Raw genomic sequence first — 20,747 nt, 5'->3', positions numbered from 1 at the left:
TTAAAGGAAAGCAGAAGAATGGTGGTAGCCAGTTGGGTGATACTGTACCTATGAAAATGCTTATAGCAGAAACACTGTCTAAAAGAAAATGACTGGAGGAATCTGTGAGAGTGAGGATGGGTAAGAAAGACCATCATTTATCATTTAAGCAAAATTTCAGTGGAAGTTTTTGGTGCATCATCCTATATGTCAGAACAGTATTTTAAGATTGGATGCATTTGGCCAGTTTGTTTGAATGGAAGAGGATCATTTTATATATAAGGTGCAAATGCTATAGATGCAATGCATGTGTGCCAGGAAAGGTAGATATAGTACAAGAAGAGAAATCTGATTATTATTGTTATCCTTATTGTTGTTCTCTTTTGTTGTTCTCTGTTATCCTTATTGTTATCCTTATCCTTATTATTATTGTTATTATTGTTATCCTTACATGATACCTCCAAAGAGTCATCGAGACAAGGTACTCTAACTCTGACTGGAGATCTGAATATTGTTAAAAGTAAGGAACATGATAGGAGTATATACTAGATACTAACATTTTAAAAAGTAGTAACTGCTTTTGTAAACTATTTTAGAATTCAAACAAAGTTTTTTTAATCTTTTCAGTTGATTCTGATTTAATTCATCTCAGAAGCAAGTGAGGTTTTATTCTTGAGACTTACTGATCTGAAAATAGATAGTTGACAGATTTAAGTTTGCAAAGAGCTGTTGCATATGCTTTGATTGGAATGAGTCCACTTCCTTATCTTACACCTGCATGGAGTAGTAATAGTAATAACATCCTATGTATTCATTCTTATAAGTTACTTTAATTATCTAAATTAATCAATTTCTTACATTCTAGTACTCACATTACTTTTCAGATTTAATATTTAAAGAATTAATCTTTACATATATTAAAACTCTACTCAATTGTATGTTTAAATAGGGTTTGGCATCATGTGGTGCTTGGTCTTGCTTTGATGAATTTAATCGGATTGACTTGGAGGTGCTTTCTGTAGTTGCTCAACAGATACTAACTATTCAACGTGGCATCAATGCTGGTGCTAAAATGTTATTGTTTGAAGGTACTGAAATTAAACTTGATCCTACTTGCTCTGTGTTTATAACCATGAATCCTGGTTATGCAGGACGATCAGAGCTTCCTGACAATCTTAAGGTAAGGTGTTTTGACTGCATTAACATATTTCATATATAAAGCTTGAGTGTGTCCATCCATCAATGTAAAGTATTATTATTATGTGGGATCCTCTACAGGGACCACTGAGTGTGAGGGAGAGACCCTTTTAGATCATACAATGCTTAAATAACTATCATCTCTCTCTTTCTCTCTCTCCTTGAACACATTCACCAAAGATTCACTTGAAATAGCATTGTAGTTCATTCCACACACACATGCACACATCATGAGAAGAACATGGACCATTCAGGTTCGCTAACTACACTCTTACCAAGTTTTTAGAGTGATTTATTCCCCCCAACACACACACACACACACACACACACACACACACACCCTCCTTTGAGCAGCTAAATAGCAAATGGTTTTAATGAGACCTTTATTAATAAATACACTCAGTGGTTATTGTAAGATTCCTGTTATATTCTTATGTTATTATTCTAAATTAAAGATACCAAGAAATTATATACTTGATTTAATCCTTTATCCAAGTGTAAGCAAACAAAGTTTGCTTCTCAAGTATTTTCAGGACCAGGGCAACTAGTATATAGAAGCTAACGACTTCACATCACTTGCCTTAGCATCTCATAATGATGGGATGCTAAGGCAAGTGATGTGAACTAGTATATAGTGAACAAGTGATGAACAAGTGATGGCAACTAGTATATAGAAGCTAACGACTTCACATCACTTGCCTTAGCATCCCATAATGCAATGCACATATCCTTGCAGACATATATAATGTTATGCATTATGGGAAGGATCACTACCCACACCAATTTTTACCTTATTGAGGTCTCATCAGTGGGAGCCAGATCCAGAAGTGATACCAAGGTTGAAGTAATCCAGAAGTCATATTTTCATATATGTATAAAAATATGAAAATATTTCCATATATGTCTGGGTAGTGACCCTTCCCATAATTCATAACATTATATATGTCTGCAAGGATATGTGCTTTGCATTATGGGATGCTAAGGCAAGTGATGTGAAGTCGTTAGCTTCTATATACTAGTTGCCCCAGTACTGAAAATACTTGAGAAGCAAACTTTGTTTGCTTACACTTGGATAAAGGATTAAACCAAGTATATAATTTCTTGGTATCTTTAATTTATAATATAACCAAATGTTGTTATTATGATTATTATTATTTTCTCAGATATTTCTGTGGAGTCAAAAGACTCATTGTAGAAGATCCATACTAACCAATATGTTTTACATTTTATTCATATTATTGACCATTATTCACACAATACCTGTCACTTCTCCTTGAATTCTTTCACTGACAAAGCACTCAAACCGCTTCTGACAACTCATTCCACCCATTCACCACTCTCCAAGTAAAGAATGTATTCCTCATATATCCTTAATAACCATATATTTAAATAATTTCTAGGAATGATACTTTCTTTTTTATATATGGTTAAAAAAAAAAGTCTTCTCTGTCAATCATGTGAAAGTGTTCTAATGACATATTTTTAATATATCCTCCATTTTTTTTTTTTTACTATAAGCTAGTCTTTGTAATCCACTGACTTTCAATTTGTCCACATAGGAATCATTCCATATTCCAGTCACAATCTTATTCACTTGTCACTGGATCCTCTCCATTACTTCCTCATCTACAAGGTATCCAGGTGACCAGAGCCATGCCCAATGATCTTGTAGATGTAACTATAATAAAGTCTTATAAAGAGGAATAATAACCTTCCTATCTCTGCTTGTAAATATGTTCTTCAACATTCAAATAGTTTGATGAGTTTTGGCCACTTTTGCAACATGTGCTCTAAACTTTGGTTATCCCCCCCCTCCCCCAAATCACATTCTCAAATCCCTGGTTTCATCAGTTTCTTGTAATCCTAATCCATCAATTTATTAATCCTATGCCATCAGTGTATGATCTCTTCTTACTAAAATGCATTTTCTTACATTTTTTCACATTAAACTGATAGCCATTATCCTTTGCCCATACTGCCAGCCTATGCAAGTCATACTGACAGTATTTATATAATTTTTATTGACTATTGCTCATTCCAGTTTTGCATTATCAGTAAACAAAGGGTTGTTTCTCCTGAAATCATTTCCTGTGTCATTGATTTACAAATATAAATAGTAGTGGTCCAAGTGCAGAGCTGTGATACACCACTAGTCACTTGTCTTCTCTTGTATTAATTTCCTCCATATGATATTCTTTGACGTCTATCTCCATCAGCTACTCTCTTGTCTGTACCATTATCTTCATGTCCAAGCTCATTTTTTGTTGCTTGAATTTATGTAACAGAGTTGCATGCAGTATCCTGTCAAACACACTTTGCAAACTCCAGCAGTATCACTATGTAGCTATTTCTGTTATGTAGCTCAATTGTCATTTTACTATAAAAAGTGACAATTGAGCAATTATCTCACTTTTCCCAAACCATGCTGTCCAACAAATCCTGCACTCTTTAACACTGACTTACCTTAATTGCATGCTGTCTGAAGTAATTATCTCTTAGCAGCTGTATAAGTTCTATTTGTATAAAAAATGTTTAGGGGGGGCCGTTACTGTTTAACTTGTATATTAATGATATTGGTGAAGATTTGGATGGAGATATGCAGTTGTTTGCAGACAATACAAAGTTGAGACGAACCATGAAGAGTAGTGAAGATGTTGTGGTCTTACAAGAAGACTTGAATAAATTGAGTGATTGGGCACGGAAATGGAGATGTGAGTTCAATGTTGAAAAATGTAAGGTTTAAAATTTGGAAAACAAAGATGGGATGCAGAATTTATGCTTTGTGAGGATATGTTGTTGGAGGTAATAAGAGATCTGGGGATGATAGTGGATAAGGATCTGAAATTTAGGGGACACATAGCCAAAATTCTGAAGACAACACAAGGGCTTCTGGAAATGATGTGTAGGACACTGATGTGTAGAAGTAGGGAGATTCTTGTTCCATTGTAAAAGGCTTTGATTAGGCCACACACGGACTCTTGTGCCCAGATTTGGTCACCTGGTTTTCAGAAGGATGAGTTTTCAGAAGGATGAAAAGATGTTGGAAAAGGTCCAGAGATGACTGACTAAGATAGTTTCTGACCTCTGGAATGTCGAGTATGAGGAAAGATTGAGAAGATATAATTTGCAGGAGGAAGAGGGGAGATATGATAGAGACCTACAAGTTGGTAAGGGGTTGTTATTGGATCAATGCTGGAGAAGTTCTACAGAAAATAGTGGGAGATCGGGAAAGAACCAGAAGTCATCCCTGGAAACTGTATAAAGAGGGTGTGAGTAGGGGAGTGAGAGGCAGGTTTTTTTCATGCAGAGTTGCAAATGATTGGAATGCCTTGCCTCAGAGTGTGGTGTCTGCAAGTTGTTTGAGTGTGTTTAAGACATGGTATGATGAGCTGTGTGTGTGTGATAAAAGGACAAAAGGATCTCCCAGATGAGTGTTTGACTCCATGAGGTCTTGGGGTAATAATAATAATAATATTTCATGTTAGAGGCGTAATGGAGTGAAACAGCACTGAGAAAGGATTAAAAATACCACTTAATGGTCCCAGTGTTTCATCTCATACACTAAAACAACCTCAGGGAGAACAATATCAGATGTAACCCACATGCATGTGCACACACACACACACATACACAACATAAAAAATAAAAGTGAAACACCGGAATGAAAGACCCGAGTTCTAGCTAGTTGGGGTGCCCTCTCTGGGCACTTGTTGATGGCCTAGGATGTAAGCAGGGATCTCAAAGTATGCTTGTTTCCCATATTTTGGGAAGTTTAATACAACCATATTTATTCAAATGAGGTTGATTTCTGAGAGCAGTTGCATATTCCAAAAATAGTCTTTCTCTTCTAAATTTACTGTGATGGAGCATCATAGTGATCTTTTTTTAAAATTAGACTCCAGGATGTGCTAATGGGAGGAGAGGATCCTTAGAGGAGTTGAATATGGTTTTAAGTTTAGTGGGTGGTTTAAAGGTGGCATTGAGGTTATAACGTTGTAGGATTCTGTTGATTTTTTCTGATAACCCTTTAATGTATGGGATGGCTATGGTTTTGCTGTAATCTAGATTCGTTTTTGTTGTTGTTGTTTTATGGAGTATTTTATTAATAGTGTTTTTGTTATAGCCATTATTTATGAATGTGTCGCTGATGATTTTTAGTTCTTGTTTCAGGGCTTGCTGGTTAGAGCAAATTGTTGTAGCTCTGTTTTTAAGGGTGTTGATGACTCCATATTTTTGTGCTGGGTGGTGGTATGAATTAGCATGTATGTATTGGCCAGTGTGTGTGTCAGTTTTCAGTAGACCATGAAGGATAGACTGCCTGAAGGAAGACGTGTGACTAGTGTGTCTAGGAACGGGAGTGAATTTTGGTTTTCGATTTCAATGGTTCCTAGACACACTAGTCACACGTCTTCCTTCAGGCAGTCTATCGTATATATATATATATATATATATATAATATTGAAAAAAAAAAAAAATCTTATATATATATATATATATATATAAGATTTTTTTTTTTTTTTTTCACCAGAGGTCAGGCCAACAATTGTTGTAGCGGTTGGTCAGTGTCTTTAACAAACCAGTTTGATTGTAGTGTAGCTTGTTACTGTGTATAGTTGTATGCTCCAGAAGATGACTTTGACATAAAGGTCGAAACGTCGAATGTAGATTTTAGTTATATTAAACTAAAGTTTTTATTCAAACACAGTAGTTGTCTGCATAATTTTCAAAAATGCATTCAGATCACTGTGTAAGCTTAAAAGAAAGGAAACTTTCTCAGTCCTATTTCACTCCACATAGCTCTAATATGAGTTTCTCCCAGCACTTAAGTCTTAAAACAAAGTTCCATTTCCTTCTCTCCCTGTTACTGTTCTTCATTGTTGTCTATGTTCCTGTAGTTGCCATCTCCCATAATAAATACTCACTGTGCACTTGTTATAATTATTTGCTGTTGTGTACCATTTACATTCTCTCTCTCTCTCTCTCTCCATCTCTGTTTTGCACCCCTAGCCTACTATAGCAGCATACAGCTATAAATTTTGTCTTTTTATCCTTTGTCTCACATTAGATGGACCCATATGTATTGCTTTTACATTCGTGTCCTTCTGATCTATTTCAATTCTTTCCATCTCTTTCCCTGTCCTGTGTCTTCTCTGAATATATTATACTGATCACATTCTATCCATATGACTTTATTCTTCTTCTATCCCTATCATCCTCTGTCAACCAACCTTTACTAATGCCTATGACCTCTGGCTAAGTTGAAATAATCAGTGCCAAAAAACATCTCTCTCTCTCTCTCTCTCTCTTATTCTGAATGCTCTAGCATTAATGTGCATAAACTGTAATATTTTTTCACCCAACCTTCCTCACACCTTGCGATGACTATTCCACTCAGTTTCAGATCTGAGCAGCTTCATTCAGCAATATTTAATTATTCTTTCACTCACTTATCTCAAGGATGCATGCTTATACACACACACACATTCTTGCCTTTTCCTCCCACCCCCACCAAAACCCCTTCTAGTTTCCCTGACTTTGCACACTTTCTATAGACACCTACAACTGAAACCAATGAAATACAGACCATAGTCTTTTCATCCATCTAGCTCACTTTACATATCCACAAGCTTCATACCCTTCCAGTCTTGCACAAACATATGGATTTACTCATTTGCAATCATGATCCTTCTCAGTTTGCCTTTATCATACCATAGCAACAGTTTCACAAGCTTTACTCTCTCTCTCTCTCTCACTCTTTTCATTTGCCTGTGCTAGCAACTTATATCTTCTCTCATACTACATTTGTCACCTGCTGGTCTTTTTTTAACTGTGGTACTTGCGAATGTAATCACCTATTTCACTATTCTGTTTCAGTTTTATACTGAAATGCCTCTGAAACATGGGCAAAAATTTTATACCAATAAATGATTAATTTTCGCAGAAGTTGTCCATATTAATTTAGCTATATCTTTTCCTCTGGTAAATCTCACACCAACTTGCATGTGCCTATCCTATCGCCTTTCTTTCACCTGTTTGTCAGACTTTGAAGATTACATTTCTGTGGTCTCTCTCTTCATATTTACAATTGCATAGGCCAGTTATTACTCGATAACCTACTCACTGCTGGATTTTTTTGCTGTTTTCTCCATCTCAGAACCAAAATGATCCTATTTGAGCACAGCAATTTGATCTTTTCAAAGAATTTGAAAGTGTAAGATAAGCTCTTTCATTAAATTCATTCTTTATTGACTGATTGCAACAAATTCCTTTAATATAATACTATGCTATAATTCAGTTACTATAAATTTGCTTTTGTAGCTCATTTGGTATATGACATTAATTTTTTACTGTGGAAATTGCAGATTTTCATTCCTAATAAAGCCTAGGCATTTCCATCACCCTTCTCTGGATAAGTTAATATAGCTACTGTAATAAGGTTATTTTTTAATTTAATTTTTAAATACTCTGCCTATAATGTCTGTCAAAGTATAGCTTATGCTTTGCAACATTGAACTAATTTGAACAGACTATCTCCAGTCACCAATAGAGTTGTTCTGTTCAAGTCAGCCTGAAGGGATTCTTTATATAATATCCTTTTTCACCTTCTCCAACTTTGGCAGTCTGAATATTGATGTGGCAACTAGGTGGTGACTTTTAAACATTGGTTGCTCTGTAGGCTGTGATATGATATGATAAGATATGTGTGATGATATTGTCCAATTAATAGATTGAGTGTTACTGTGATATATCAGTGTGGAATGCAGTGTTTCATTAAATTTTTTAAGCAGTGTCACTGTGAATTAGTTTTTCAGAGGCATAGAGTTTGTTTGATAATAATGTTATAACGACATTGAAAAATAGAGTGAAATGAATATGGTAACATGGTGAGTGGAGTTGGCAGCAAACAAGTTTATGTGACTGACAATAATATAGTGAGAGTGAATTAAAGCAAAAAATGACACAACATTTGAAAGCTGAGTTGGTGAAGATGAGGCAAGAATTGAAGCAGATGCAGAGTGAAATGAGGAAAGTTGATATGTATGAAAGAGTGAAGAAGATTGAAAAGAATGATGTTAATATGAAAGAGGTAACAAATAACTCACGAGTGACATTGTATGGCAATTTGATTATTAGAGGCATGGTACATGAGAAGATGCATGAGGTTTGTTTTCCAGTAGGTAAAATGAATAGAGAGAGAGGTGTAGGATATGAAGAGTAAGTTGAGAAAAAGAGTTGGTAGTGGTAGTAGCAACAAATGACTTGATGAGGAACAAGGAAAATTTAAGATTGAATATCAGGAGATTGTCAAGGACAAAAAATAATAATGTGTTAGTAAAGGTAGGCAGAGTGTTGCCCAGGTATGACAGTGACAAGATGCGGCAGAGAGCAAGAATTATGAATGATATGTTACCAGAAATGAGTTAAAAGAAAGGAGTGCAGTTTATCAATGTGTGGAATATGTTTAAAGAAAGAATTGAACTATATAAGAGTGATGGACTGCATCTGAATGGTTGTTGTGAGTCATTTGAAGAGACTGCTGCTGCTGCTGGAAACGAGAGTAATGAGTGCAGAGAATGAATTTTTGCAATAAGAAGTGAGCAGAAGATTAAGGAAAAAGGAATTGAAATGTACTTATGAATATAGAAGTGGGTAGTATGAGTATCGAGAATGAGAGAACATTCTCTCATACAGGCATGCAAGACAAACAGGGAAATGAGGAGACTTAGGGTGATCAGCGGAACAGCATGAGAAAGGTTGATGCTCAAAGAGGAAGTGACTGTGTGTGTGTGGGGGGGGATGTAGACAAGAAGGAATGGGATGGCCTGGGATACAGGAAGAGCATTTGAGTTTGAAGAAGGTACTGGGATGGGTAAGAAGATTAACAGATGACTTGAAGAAGGTATGGAAAAGTCACATTTAATAATTGTATCAATGAAACTTGTTATAGATCCAAGAATGAGATATAATGTTTGTACATGAATGCTAGAAGTACCAGAAACAAAGGAAATGAAAGGGATGCATTGATTGAATTCATTCACCCCAAAATTGTTGGATTAAGTGAGTCATAGTTAGATGAGAATGACATCCTGACAGGAATAGAGATGGAAGGGTATGATGCTTTTCATGAAGATAAAAGAGTAAAAAAGGATGTGGAGAACTGTTGATCAGAAAAGGAGTCCATACAATCATTGTGAAGAATTTATAAAAACAAAGAGCACACGTGTTGGAGTAATCACTTTACTTATAATTATGAAAATAAAACTCGATGTTTTGACCTCTGTATCAATGTCATCATCAGGAAAATATACATATGCGTAGAACACAAGCTGCATGACACTACTCAAACATAGATTTATCTTACAAAAGTAGATTTATCTAATTTTTTTGTAGCATCATATAGCTTGTGTTCTGTGCATGTGTATGTTTTCTTGATGATGACCTCAATACAGAGGTTGACATGTAGAGTAATTGGTCCAACACATGTTATTTTGTCTCCATAAATTCTTAAAAATGAATGCTGACCATTATATAACCTTAAAAGAGAGAATATGACCATATCCATACAAGTTAGAGATGTAACGAGGGAATAGTGGTAGTGGGTTCGTGGCAGTGTGATGTGAGATAAAGGTGAATAGAATGAATACTTAGTCAGCCCTAGTAATGTGGTGGTGGTGGTAGGGGGGGGGGGGAATAGTGACCAGGAAATGTATAAGCAGATTAGCCAAGCAAATAGGAAAAGTGTGATTCTGATGGGCGATTTTAATTATGACAAATATAGATTGGGATGACGAGACAGCAACTGGAAGTAAAGAAAATTAATTTCTCGAGTTTTTTGGTATACTACCTCTGACTGCATGTAACAGAGGACAAATGAGTATTAACGGTCTTGGATTTTATCATCTCATCAGAGGATATCATTATAAATCAGGTGTCAAATCTCTCTCCAGTTGGTGAGAGTGAATATGAAGTGATTTCCTCGGTGGTTGCCAGCCATGTGAGGACTTCTGTGAGAAAAAAGGTTATATGTGGAATTACAAGGTTTGTAATTAGAGAAGCAGCATGGAATGAGGAGTTATGCAAAAATGAGATGACTGTTACTTGGGTGCTATTCAAAACCTATATAGTAGAAGCAATGTCTAAATGTATTCCAAGGGTCAGAAGGTTAAACAAGTTAGGGATCAAATGGATGATGAAATTAAGCATGCAATACAGAGAAAAAGGGCATTATGGAGACAGCATAAGATGAGTGGTAATAATGAATTTCATGAGGAATACAAAGAACAGGCAAGAAGGGTGATATTTGGCAAGGATGGCAAAAGTGAAGTATGAGCAATAGTTAGCTAAACCAAAAATTAAGCCAAAAATAATCCTAGGGAGTTCTTTTGATATGTAGCCAGCCAAAAAAAAAAAAAAAAATTATTATGGAAGGATGACATTGATTCGAGAAAATGGGATAAGAACAACTGCTGCAGAAGATATAGTGGAGATACTTAATGAGCAGTTCATAAAGGTCTTTTATCCTTGTTAATGTGACATCATGAGTTTGAGAGCAGTGAAAGAGGAGGAGATACTGGCTGTGTCAAATTAGAGCGATTGGGGTTTGGTATTAGACTAGTGTATTGGATTGGAGATTGGCTATCTGATAGGTATCAGGAAGAAGTACATGAGGAATTAAGCAAACTCGATATTAATAAGGCTGTGAGACTTGATGATATATCACTGCATATTTTGAAAGAATGTACCAGGGAGTTGATGTCTGCCTTGACATATTTGATTATTATGAGTCTTACATTGGGTCAAGTTCCAAAGGAGTGGAAGGGAGGCAAGATTGTACCACTTCATAAAGCAGGTGACAGAAGTCAAGCATTAAATTATAGGCTAATCTGTGTGTCAGGTGTTGTGGTTAAAATGTTGGAAAGACTGGTGAGAATCAGTATCCAGAAGGTTGACAACAGTGGTATTATCATTGATGGATAGCATGAATTTGCTAAAGGGAGGTCAGTTTTAGTAATTTACTTACTTACTTACTACAATAACGTGGCAAGTACATTGCCCAAGGGAGATGGATGCACAGTAGTATACTTAGATTTTGCAAAGGCTTTTGATAGATTGATAAACTGATAGTCAAATTAGAGCGATTGGGGTTGGGTATTAGACTAGTGCATTGGATTGGAGATTGGCAATCTGATAGGTATCAGCAAATTGTGTATGGGGGAGCAATATCCCAGAAGAGGAAAGTTGCTAGTGATATGCCTCAGGGGTATGTTTTAGGACCATTGCTGTTTAACCTGTATGTTAATGACATTGAAGAATATTTGGATGGGGATATTCAGTTGTTTTCAGATGATGCAAAGTTGGGATGAACTATGAGTTCTGGAGCAGATGTTATGGTCTAATGAGAATACTTGAATAGACAGAGTGAATAGGCACCAGAGGGCATTGGAGTGGGGATGCTAGTTCATTGTTGCAAAATGTGTGGTTTTAAAATTTGGAAAACAAAGATAGGATGTAGAATTAGTCTTGGTCGGGATATATTGTTGGAGGTGGAGGAAATAAGGGATCATGGAGTGATGGTGGATAAGCATGTAAAATTTAGAGGACACATTGCGAAAACTCTGAGGACAATACAACCAATTCTGGTAATATTGCAGAAGACTGATTTCTAGTAGGAAGGAGATTCTCGTTCCTTTGTGTATGGCCTTGATTTGGCTGCACATGGCCTAATCAATGGGTAAAGGCAATTGACTAAGGTACTTTCTGGCAATTTAGAGAGTCTAGTGAATTGAAGGAAGAGTGGTGATATGATAAAGACATACAAGTTGGTAAGGGTTTGTTATAAAATTAATGTGGATGAGATTTTTCAGAGAATAATGGGAGGTTTGGGGAGAACAAGTGTGGCTATCCCTGAAAGCTCTACAAAGAGGGAACGAGAAGCAAGCTTTTTGCATGAAGAGTTGCAAATGATTGGAATGCATTGCCTGAGAGTTTGTTTCCACAGAGATTTTGAATGTATTTATAGCAGAGTATGATAAGCTGTGTGTATGACAAAAAGACTTCCCATTGATGAGTTCTTGACTCCATGGGGTTTTGGGATAATGATCATGATATAGTATCTGACTATAGTCTTTTTTGTTAGGGGAACTGTCAATGTCACACAGTGGACTGTACACATGATGGGTTCTCTATGCATGGACAGTATACCTGTGAATAAATATCTCTCTAATAATACCAAAAATGATTAAAAACAACATTACTCTAACCCCAAAAGAACATCTAAAACTACAACCAGAGTATAAAAAGTAATAAAACCAAAACAGAAAAAAATTGAGATCACTATCTACTTAACCATCATTTATGGTCTCAACAACAATATAAATGACCTGCATCACCACATATAGACATGGCATGCCAGTGTTTTGTTTTGTTTTAACTAAAGTCATCTGGCATCCTCAATCACTACTGTCAACCTCAACTTTCTAAAGTATTCTCTATATATTTCCATTCACCACAGTTGTGAATCTGTGCAAATGTTAAATCTGATATGCTATGTCAGAAAATGTCAAATTTTGAATCCTCTCTGTTTGATCTGCTCTTGTTTAGAATCTCCTTGTGCCACTTAATTTCCTTTTTTGTCTTTATTGCTCTCCATATTCTGATATTTGTCTATCAATCTGAATCATTTATAGTCTTGTTCCCTCAAAAGTGATATTGACTTCCTTCCTTGGAAACTTTGCTATCAACAACTCAGACTGACTTCCTCCTTTGGTTCTACCAGTCAAGCCATAAAAGATATTCACAGAGATACTTGCTATCAGTCACACTCTTTCACAAATTATCCATCTACTACATCAATCATTTTTTAAACCAGTTTTCTTTATAAATATCAGCTGTCCTCTTGCTAACTCAGACTATACATTATCATTAAGACAATTAAAATTTAATCAAATTAAATTTAAGTTTAAATTAATTGCATTAATTAAAAGTTTAAAAGTCATTACAAATTACATTAAAAATTACATTTTTAATGTCAATTAAACTTTTGTTTCAGTTTAATAATATATATATTTGATTAAAGTTAGAAGGCATAACACTGGAATAAGTTGATAACATTTATTTATTTAGTAACATGATGTTTCATCCCAAAATTGGATGAAACTGGGAAAAAACGTCTTGTTACTAAATAAATAAATGCTATCAACTTATTCTGGTGTTCTGCCTTATAAATTCTAATCAAATATTCATGAACCGGCAAAGCTTACGTACAGTCTGACACACAGAATCTACCAATAATTGTCTGGACCCCCCCCCTGTTATTTGAAGTTATGGAACATTTTGTTAATAACATAAAAACTGGTGTACAGATAGTAGGAAGCAGTTTTTCATCATAATAGTTAAATACAGGTAGTAGGGCAACACGACATGAACTCAGTGACTGAGAGAGGTGTCATCAGGGGCTGTCACATTGGTGGCATGTCCATACATGCCATTGCCGCTCAACTGGAGCATCCAAAATTAACAGTTGACAATGTGATCAAAAATGGAGATGTTCTGGCATCATTAGTGCTGGAAAATACCCAAGGCAGCTGCTGAAAATGACTGACAGGGACAGAGGGTGTTAAAAATGGGTGGCATGCAAAACTGGCTACAATTGGCACAGCCCATTCATGATGAGTTCCAGAGCACCAGTAACACCATGGTGAGCACTAATACTGTACGAAAAGAACTCCATTTACTGGGTTTCCACGGAAGAGCAGCAACACACAAGCTGAACATCATAACAATGAACAAGGCAGCTTGTCTGGCCTAGTGCAAAGAATGTGCGAACTGGACAATTGACCAATGGAAAACAGTACTGTGGAACGATGAATCAAGGTTCACCTGTTTCCAGTGTGATGGCAGGGTGTGGAAGCAGCCTGGTGAACGCTTATTACTACAGTGTGTTGTACCCACAGTAAAGTTTGGTGGTGGAGGCGTAATGGTGTGGGTTGCATTCATCTGGGTTGGAGTGGGACCACTGGTCATTGTCCATGGTTCCATGAAGGCAACTCATGATGTGGATAATCAGGTACTGCCTACACCATGGAGTTTTTATGGAATGGACCTGTGTTACTATTAAGATGACAATTTATTAAGATGACAATATTCCATAATAGCTTCAAAGTTGCAGCTATTATGGAATGGTATAAAGAGATGGGTATTAAACTTCCCTGGCCTGTGCAGAGTCCTGACCTCAACTCCATCTAACACCTGTGAGCCGAGTTGGAGTAGCAGTTGAGGTCCAGAGCAGCACATCCTTGATCTGTCACTGAACTCAATACTGGTTTGATGGAGAAATGGAGGCAAATTCCATATGATGTCTGATAACTGCTGCACATTGATGAAAGCCTCCCTCAAAGGTCAGGAGAAGATCAAAGCCAGAGGTGGATATACCTGATATTATAGTTTGCCTGCTGATATCAATTGTAAATTGCTAAAGTGTCCAGACAATTATTGGTAGATTGTGTATATGTATGTTTTTCATTTTCTTTGATGAACAGAGCTTATCCTAGAGGTAGTGCAACACCAGGGAACTGTTGGGGCCATATCAGATATTAAGCTGATGAGAACATATACTACACTCTTATCTTAGCTGTTAAAAAACCTAGAAGCAAAAATTGAAGTATCTGTTCTTATCAGTTTAATATCTGATACAGGTCACAAGATATTAAACAGATATTTGGAAGGCAGTGAAATGCTTGGGCTTGCTCTTCCATTACTGTGAGTTGCCTTGTATTGTACAATTTCTGTGCCCTCAGGGTATTGCTTCTTGGCCTTGTATATATATTTGTGAGTTGGGTCAATATGTTAAATATATTTTTATCATCATCATTATCAGCCATTGTTGATCCACTGCTAGATAAAGGCCTTTCCAAGATTATTCCAAAACTGTCTGTCCATGTCTCTCCCTTCCCATGTCACTCCTGCAAATTTGACGATCTCATCAATCTGCTGTGATTTAGGTCAGTGTTGCGGTCGTTTTTTCCTCTTGTGGAATCCAATCCAGTACTTCTTTTATCCATTGTTGATCTTGTCCTCAAGCAATATGCCCAGCCCATTGCCACTTCAAATGTTTCACTCTTCCTATGATGTCAGAGACTTTAGTTTGGTTTCTTATCCACATATTCCTTTTGTGATCCAGTCTTGTGATACCAAGCATTCTTCTTTCCATTCTAAATTGTGTTGTTCTTAATTTCTTAATTTTTATCATAGACCACAGTAAGAAAATTTTGAAAAACACTGGCCTGTGTCATGATGGATGGATTCCTTTCTTCAGATTTCTCTACCTATGCAGGAGTTCCCTAGGTCCTCTACTTTCACATACTTAGAATTTAGCTAATGACAGCACTCACCATTCCTCTTTTCATTTGACAAATCTTACAGTGCTTATATATCACAAGCAAGATCTTTCATAAGAAATGATTAAATGTTGATCTCCTTGTTATATTGTAGTGGTGCAAGGACAGCCTTGTCAACTTCACTGCTACCAAAACAAAATTCTGTCTTCGTAGGAGTGGTTCATGGTATAAACCTCAACAGATGATAAAAATAAATAATTTATTAACTTGCTAATATTTCACTCGCTCCACCTAGTATCTTCAAGGCATATAACAACCTCCCATGTGGAATTTTGTCAAATGTCTTGTCAAATGGATATTATTATTATGTGACACCTACAGGGAATCCAAAGACTCATTGAGAGAGGGCACCTGCCCTACAACTCTCCATCTCCCCAACTCAGTCCACCAACTACAACTAACCGCAACTACACCATCAGCATCTACTTCCCCATCACCACCACCACTAGTATTTTCACAGACAAGTACAAACATCCATGCCCAATGTGGGATTCAAACCTGCAGCCTTTTGGCTGGAGAGCAGATACGCTAACTACTTGGCCAACCAGGCTGGCATATCATAGATGATCGTGGAAATCAGCACCTTCATACAGTTTCTGAATACCTGTTAGTCTTCATTCTTCTATTTGTGTCACAAGAGTATTTTGCATATTAACACGTTTGCTGCCAACTATGAGTATACTTGTAGTTCATATATGAGCTACACAAGCCAGCTACGAGTATACTCGCATCACGCTTTCCGCCGGCAACGAGATTACCGTACTGACCTTGAAGAATTGAAAATGCTTGGCTTGTGGAGCTAGCAGCAAAACTGTGTATAGTCATAGATGGTATATGCTCTGCACACAAGCCAACTACGAGTATACTCGTATGATGCTTACTGCTGGAAACGAGATTACCTTACTGACCTTGAAGAAGTGAAATTGCTCGGTGTACGGGAACAGACTATGCTGAAGTAGTGTGGCAGCGAATGTGTTAATCCCTTTGAGTTTGTATAACAACGTCCTATGTGGAATCTTGTCAAATGCTTGGGAAAATCCAAAAGTATCATGGTATATCCATTTCCTTATACTTAACTCTGCTCAATTTATTATAGAAATGTGAACAGATTTGTTAAAACGATATCTACCCCTTATCATGCTGCTTTTATAGGAGATTGAAGTACTATCTTCCTGGGGATGCTGCTGTTTACCACCCTCTCCAGTGCCTTAATATAAACTCGAGAGATACTAAGTGGTCTGATTGGCTGCATCAGTCCTAATTCCAAACTTGTACAAATCTTGCCCTCATTCCACTCCTTAATAATTGTACTCGTTCTGAAACTTGTTGAATAGCAAAATCAAGGACATTGCTAATTATGTTCCATATTTCTCAACAGATATTCTATTTGAAATAAGATTCTAAGTTCTGTGGTACTGCTTGAACACATCCACAAGTAATGTGAGTCATTATCTCATTTGATGAATGGCATACAAATATCATAGTAATAATTGAAAACATCAAAGATATGTCATGCTCAGGGCTGGATTAAGCCAGCTAGATGTCCCTTGGTGGTAAAATTTAAAGGACCCCTAAAACAAAGTGTTTTTATATGTGTTTATATTAATATTTATTAATATTTTTTGGCCTGCTTGGCTGAGTGGTTAGCGTATCTGCTCTCCAGACAAAAGACTGTGGGATCGAATCCCACCATGGGCATGAATGTTTGTGATTGTGAAAATATTGTTGGTGGTAGTTGGCAGTAGATGGCATTGGTGTAGATGATGAAGGTAGTTGCGATTGGTAGAGATGAAGAGTTGTAGAGTTGGTACCCTCCCTCGATGAGTCATTGCACTCCCTGGAGGTGTTATGTAATAATAATAATAATATTTTTATTTCAAAACATTGCAGCAAATTTTTCTTTATAATAACATCAGTCATAAAATGCAATAAAACAATTTAAATAAACTAGATCCTTTAAATAGTGTACACTCACTTGATTGCAATGATTTGCTAGTAGCATGAACTCTCTCTGTAAAATAGTGTCCCAAATTACTGTCATCAGTGCCAGTTCATATTTGTTCTTCTTTAACAGAGATGTAACTTCCACTGCAGTTTTTTTTTTTGTTTCGAATTTGAAGTGCAGATGTTGGATAAGACCTATTTTGTATGGTTGGTTATAACCAATTTTTACAGCACAGCATCTGCTCTTGCCAACCATCTAGTTTCAGAAAGCACATCTCCTTGCAGACACGTATAATGCTATGCATTATGGGAAGGATCACTACCCAGCCCAGTTTCCCTGTTTAAGTGTGGGGTTACCTCTCCAAAAACTCATGAGATCCCCCAGATCATCCAACAATGAGTGACCCAAAAGATCAAAAACTCACATTGTTCCCCTCAGTAACAGGTTCACCCTGTCACCGAGAAGAACTCTCAGCGTTTAGTTCTACCCGGTGGCAGGCTCACTCAACCACTGAGCAGAACTGCTCATATTTCATCTGAGGGGTAACAGCGACAGCCGTGCCTCAGTTAACTTCATGGGCTACAGCATTACCATCCATTACCCCCTCTACCTGGGTAACAGCAACAGCCGAACCTCAGTTAGAACTTCATTACTATCCATAACCCAAGCTTCCAACCGGCTTCGACCCTTAGGGATCTCATCAGTGGGAGCCAGACCCAGAGGTGATACCAAGGTTGAAGCAATGCAGAACTCATATTTCTATATGCCAGTTGCCAAAAGGTGTCACACTTTATATTAAATTTCTCTGGATTAGAGAAAGATGTTTGAAGTTTTTTCCACTTGGTTAGACTATAAATTATATATTTAGTTTAAGCCTTTATCCAAGTATAAGCAAACAAAGTTTGCACCTGAACTATCTTCAACACTGGGGCAACTCGTGGCAAAGGTGGACTGAGTTCTCATCACTTTTCTTAGTATCCCATAATGTAAAGCACATCTCCTTGCAGACATCTATAATGCTATGCATTATAGGAAGGGTCACTACCCAGACTGGTTTCGATCTTTATTCAGGTCTCTTCAGTGGGAGCCAAACCCAGGGGTGATACCAAGGTTGAAGCAATGTAGAACTCATATTTCCATATGCAAGTTGCCAAACAGTTTATCGAAGTGTTTTGCGCAACACTTTGCACAAAGTTTGCGCAACACTTTATCGAAGTGTTGCGCAAACTTTGTTTGCTTACACTTCGATAAAGGATTAAACTAAATATATAATTTATAGTCTAACCAAGTGGACATGTATAATGCTATGCATTATACATGTCTGCAAAGAGATGTGCTTTACATTATGGGATACTAAGAAAAGTAATGAGAACTCAGTCCACCTTTGCCACGAGTTGCCCAGTCCTGAAGATACTTCAGGTGCAAATTTTGTTTGCTTACACTTGGATAAAGAATTAAACTAAATATATAATTTATAGTCTAACCAGTGGGGAAAAAAACTTCCAACATCTTCCTACACAAAATTTTTCACTAATGAATGGATGCAGAAATAAAAGTAAATAATTTTTGCACAAATATAAAATATTGAAGTGCAGCGCAACAACAACTTGCAGAATAAATTTAAAGAGTGACTAGTGCAAGGGATGTAGACTGCACTCGGATGACTGTTTTTAATGTATGCTTGTATTAAACTTGGGGTCCCTGGCTGCTACCAGCTCTGCCACCTGCTTGATCCACTTCTGGTCATGCTTCAGGTTGAATGTAGCTCTTTTGTGCACTCAATGCATTTTATTATTATTATTATCATCATTATTATTTTTATTATACGGGGACCTCCATGCAGTCTGAAGACTCATCGCAGGAGACCCAATCTATCTACACAATCTACCATACCTCTCCTTGAACCCATTAACAGACAAAGCCCTCACAACTGACTCTGGCAACCCATTCCATTCATTCACAGCTCTCCAAGAAAAGAATCTAATTCTTATACCCCTACTGTTGTGCAGTAGGGGTATAAGAATTTAACTTCCAGGGATGACCCCCTTGTTCTGGTCCCTCTAGCCAGGTGCTGAAACATTTCCCCTGCATCAATTCTATAAAACCCTTTAAGCAACTTAAATGTTTCTGCCATATCCCCTCTTTTTTCCTATCAACCAACTTCTGCAATCCACACACCTTCAATCTTTCCTCATAGGGAACTTTCCAGGCCATTCACCATCTTGATCACTCATGTCTGAATCCTCTCCACCGCTTCCTCATCCCAAGAAACCCAGGACATCAGACCTGCATACAGTAATCCAGATATGGATGTATCAGAGCCTTATAAATAGCAATTACAACTTCTTTATCTCTATTTGTTAATGTGTTCTGCAATAGCCAAGTAACCTTATGAGCTACCTTAGCAACCTTAGCAATATGTCTTCTAAACTTTTAACTCTCTGTCTACCACCACCTGTAAATCTGTAGCTTCATCTATTTCCTGGAGTTCAGTTCCATCAATGTGATACACCGCTTGTAATCTATTTATCCCAAAAGTAGCATTAACTCTCTCTCTCTCTCTCAGTAAATCAGTGTTTCAAATTGCTGTCATCAGTGCAGTTTCATATTTGTTCATTTTCTTTAAGAGATATGTAGCTTCCACTACAGTACCACATCTTTATTCAACTTCAGGGATAACCCCTTGTTCTGGTCCCTCTAGCCAAGGGCTGAAACATTTCCCCTGTATATATATATTGCATCAATCCTATAAAATCCTTTAAGCAACTTAAATGCTTCTATCATATCCCCCCTCTTTTTCTCCTATCAACCAACTCTTGCAATTCACACACACTCTCAATCTATCCTCATAGGGAACATTTCACAGCCCACTCATCATCTCGTTCACTTGCCTCCTGAATTCTCTCCACTGCTTCTACATCCTCAAGAAACCCAGACCTGAGCACAGTAATCCAGATGTGGGATTATCAAAACCTTATAAAGAGGAACAACACCTTCCTATCCCCATGTTAATGTGTTCTTCAATAGCCAATTAATCTTATGGGCTACATTAGCAATATGTCCTCTAAACTTCAACTCCTGTCTACTACCACCCCTTAATATCTAGCTTCATTTATTTCATAGTGTACAGTGCAAGCAATATGATACATTGCTCATAATCTGTTTTTCCAAAAATGCATAACTTTACATTTCTCCACATTGAACTGATAATACCCATTATCTTTTGGCCA

General features: G+C 36.9%; 1 protein-coding gene and 2 pseudogenes across 1 annotated transcript in view; 2 read left to right on the top strand and 1 right to left on the bottom strand.

The window, feature by feature from the left end:
• The window catches only part of Dhc36C (Dynein heavy chain at 36C), a 1,350,914-nt gene that overhangs the window by 197,221 nt on the left and 1,132,946 nt on the right, over positions 1 to 20,747 (top strand). Inside the window, 1 exon segment of the mRNA XM_090395101.1 lies at positions 929 to 1,159. Within this exon segment, the coding sequence (XP_090251227.1) occupies positions 929 to 1,159 (231 nt within the window).
• LOC150105001 (U2 spliceosomal RNA) lies at positions 14,724 to 14,829 on the bottom strand (annotated as a pseudogene).
• On the top strand, positions 14,798 to 14,977 carry LOC150105000 (U2 spliceosomal RNA; annotated as a pseudogene).

Source organism: Typopeltis vanoorti, chromosome 7 (assembly GCF_054136105.1).
Source record: "Typopeltis vanoorti isolate ZY-2024b chromosome 7, IOZ_Tvanoo_1.0, whole genome shotgun sequence".
NCBI classification, from domain to species: Eukaryota; Metazoa; Arthropoda; class Arachnida; order Uropygi; family Thelyphonidae; genus Typopeltis; species Typopeltis vanoorti.
Note: the sequence above shows the minus strand (reverse complement) of the source record. Positions and strands in the feature narration are given on the sequence as shown.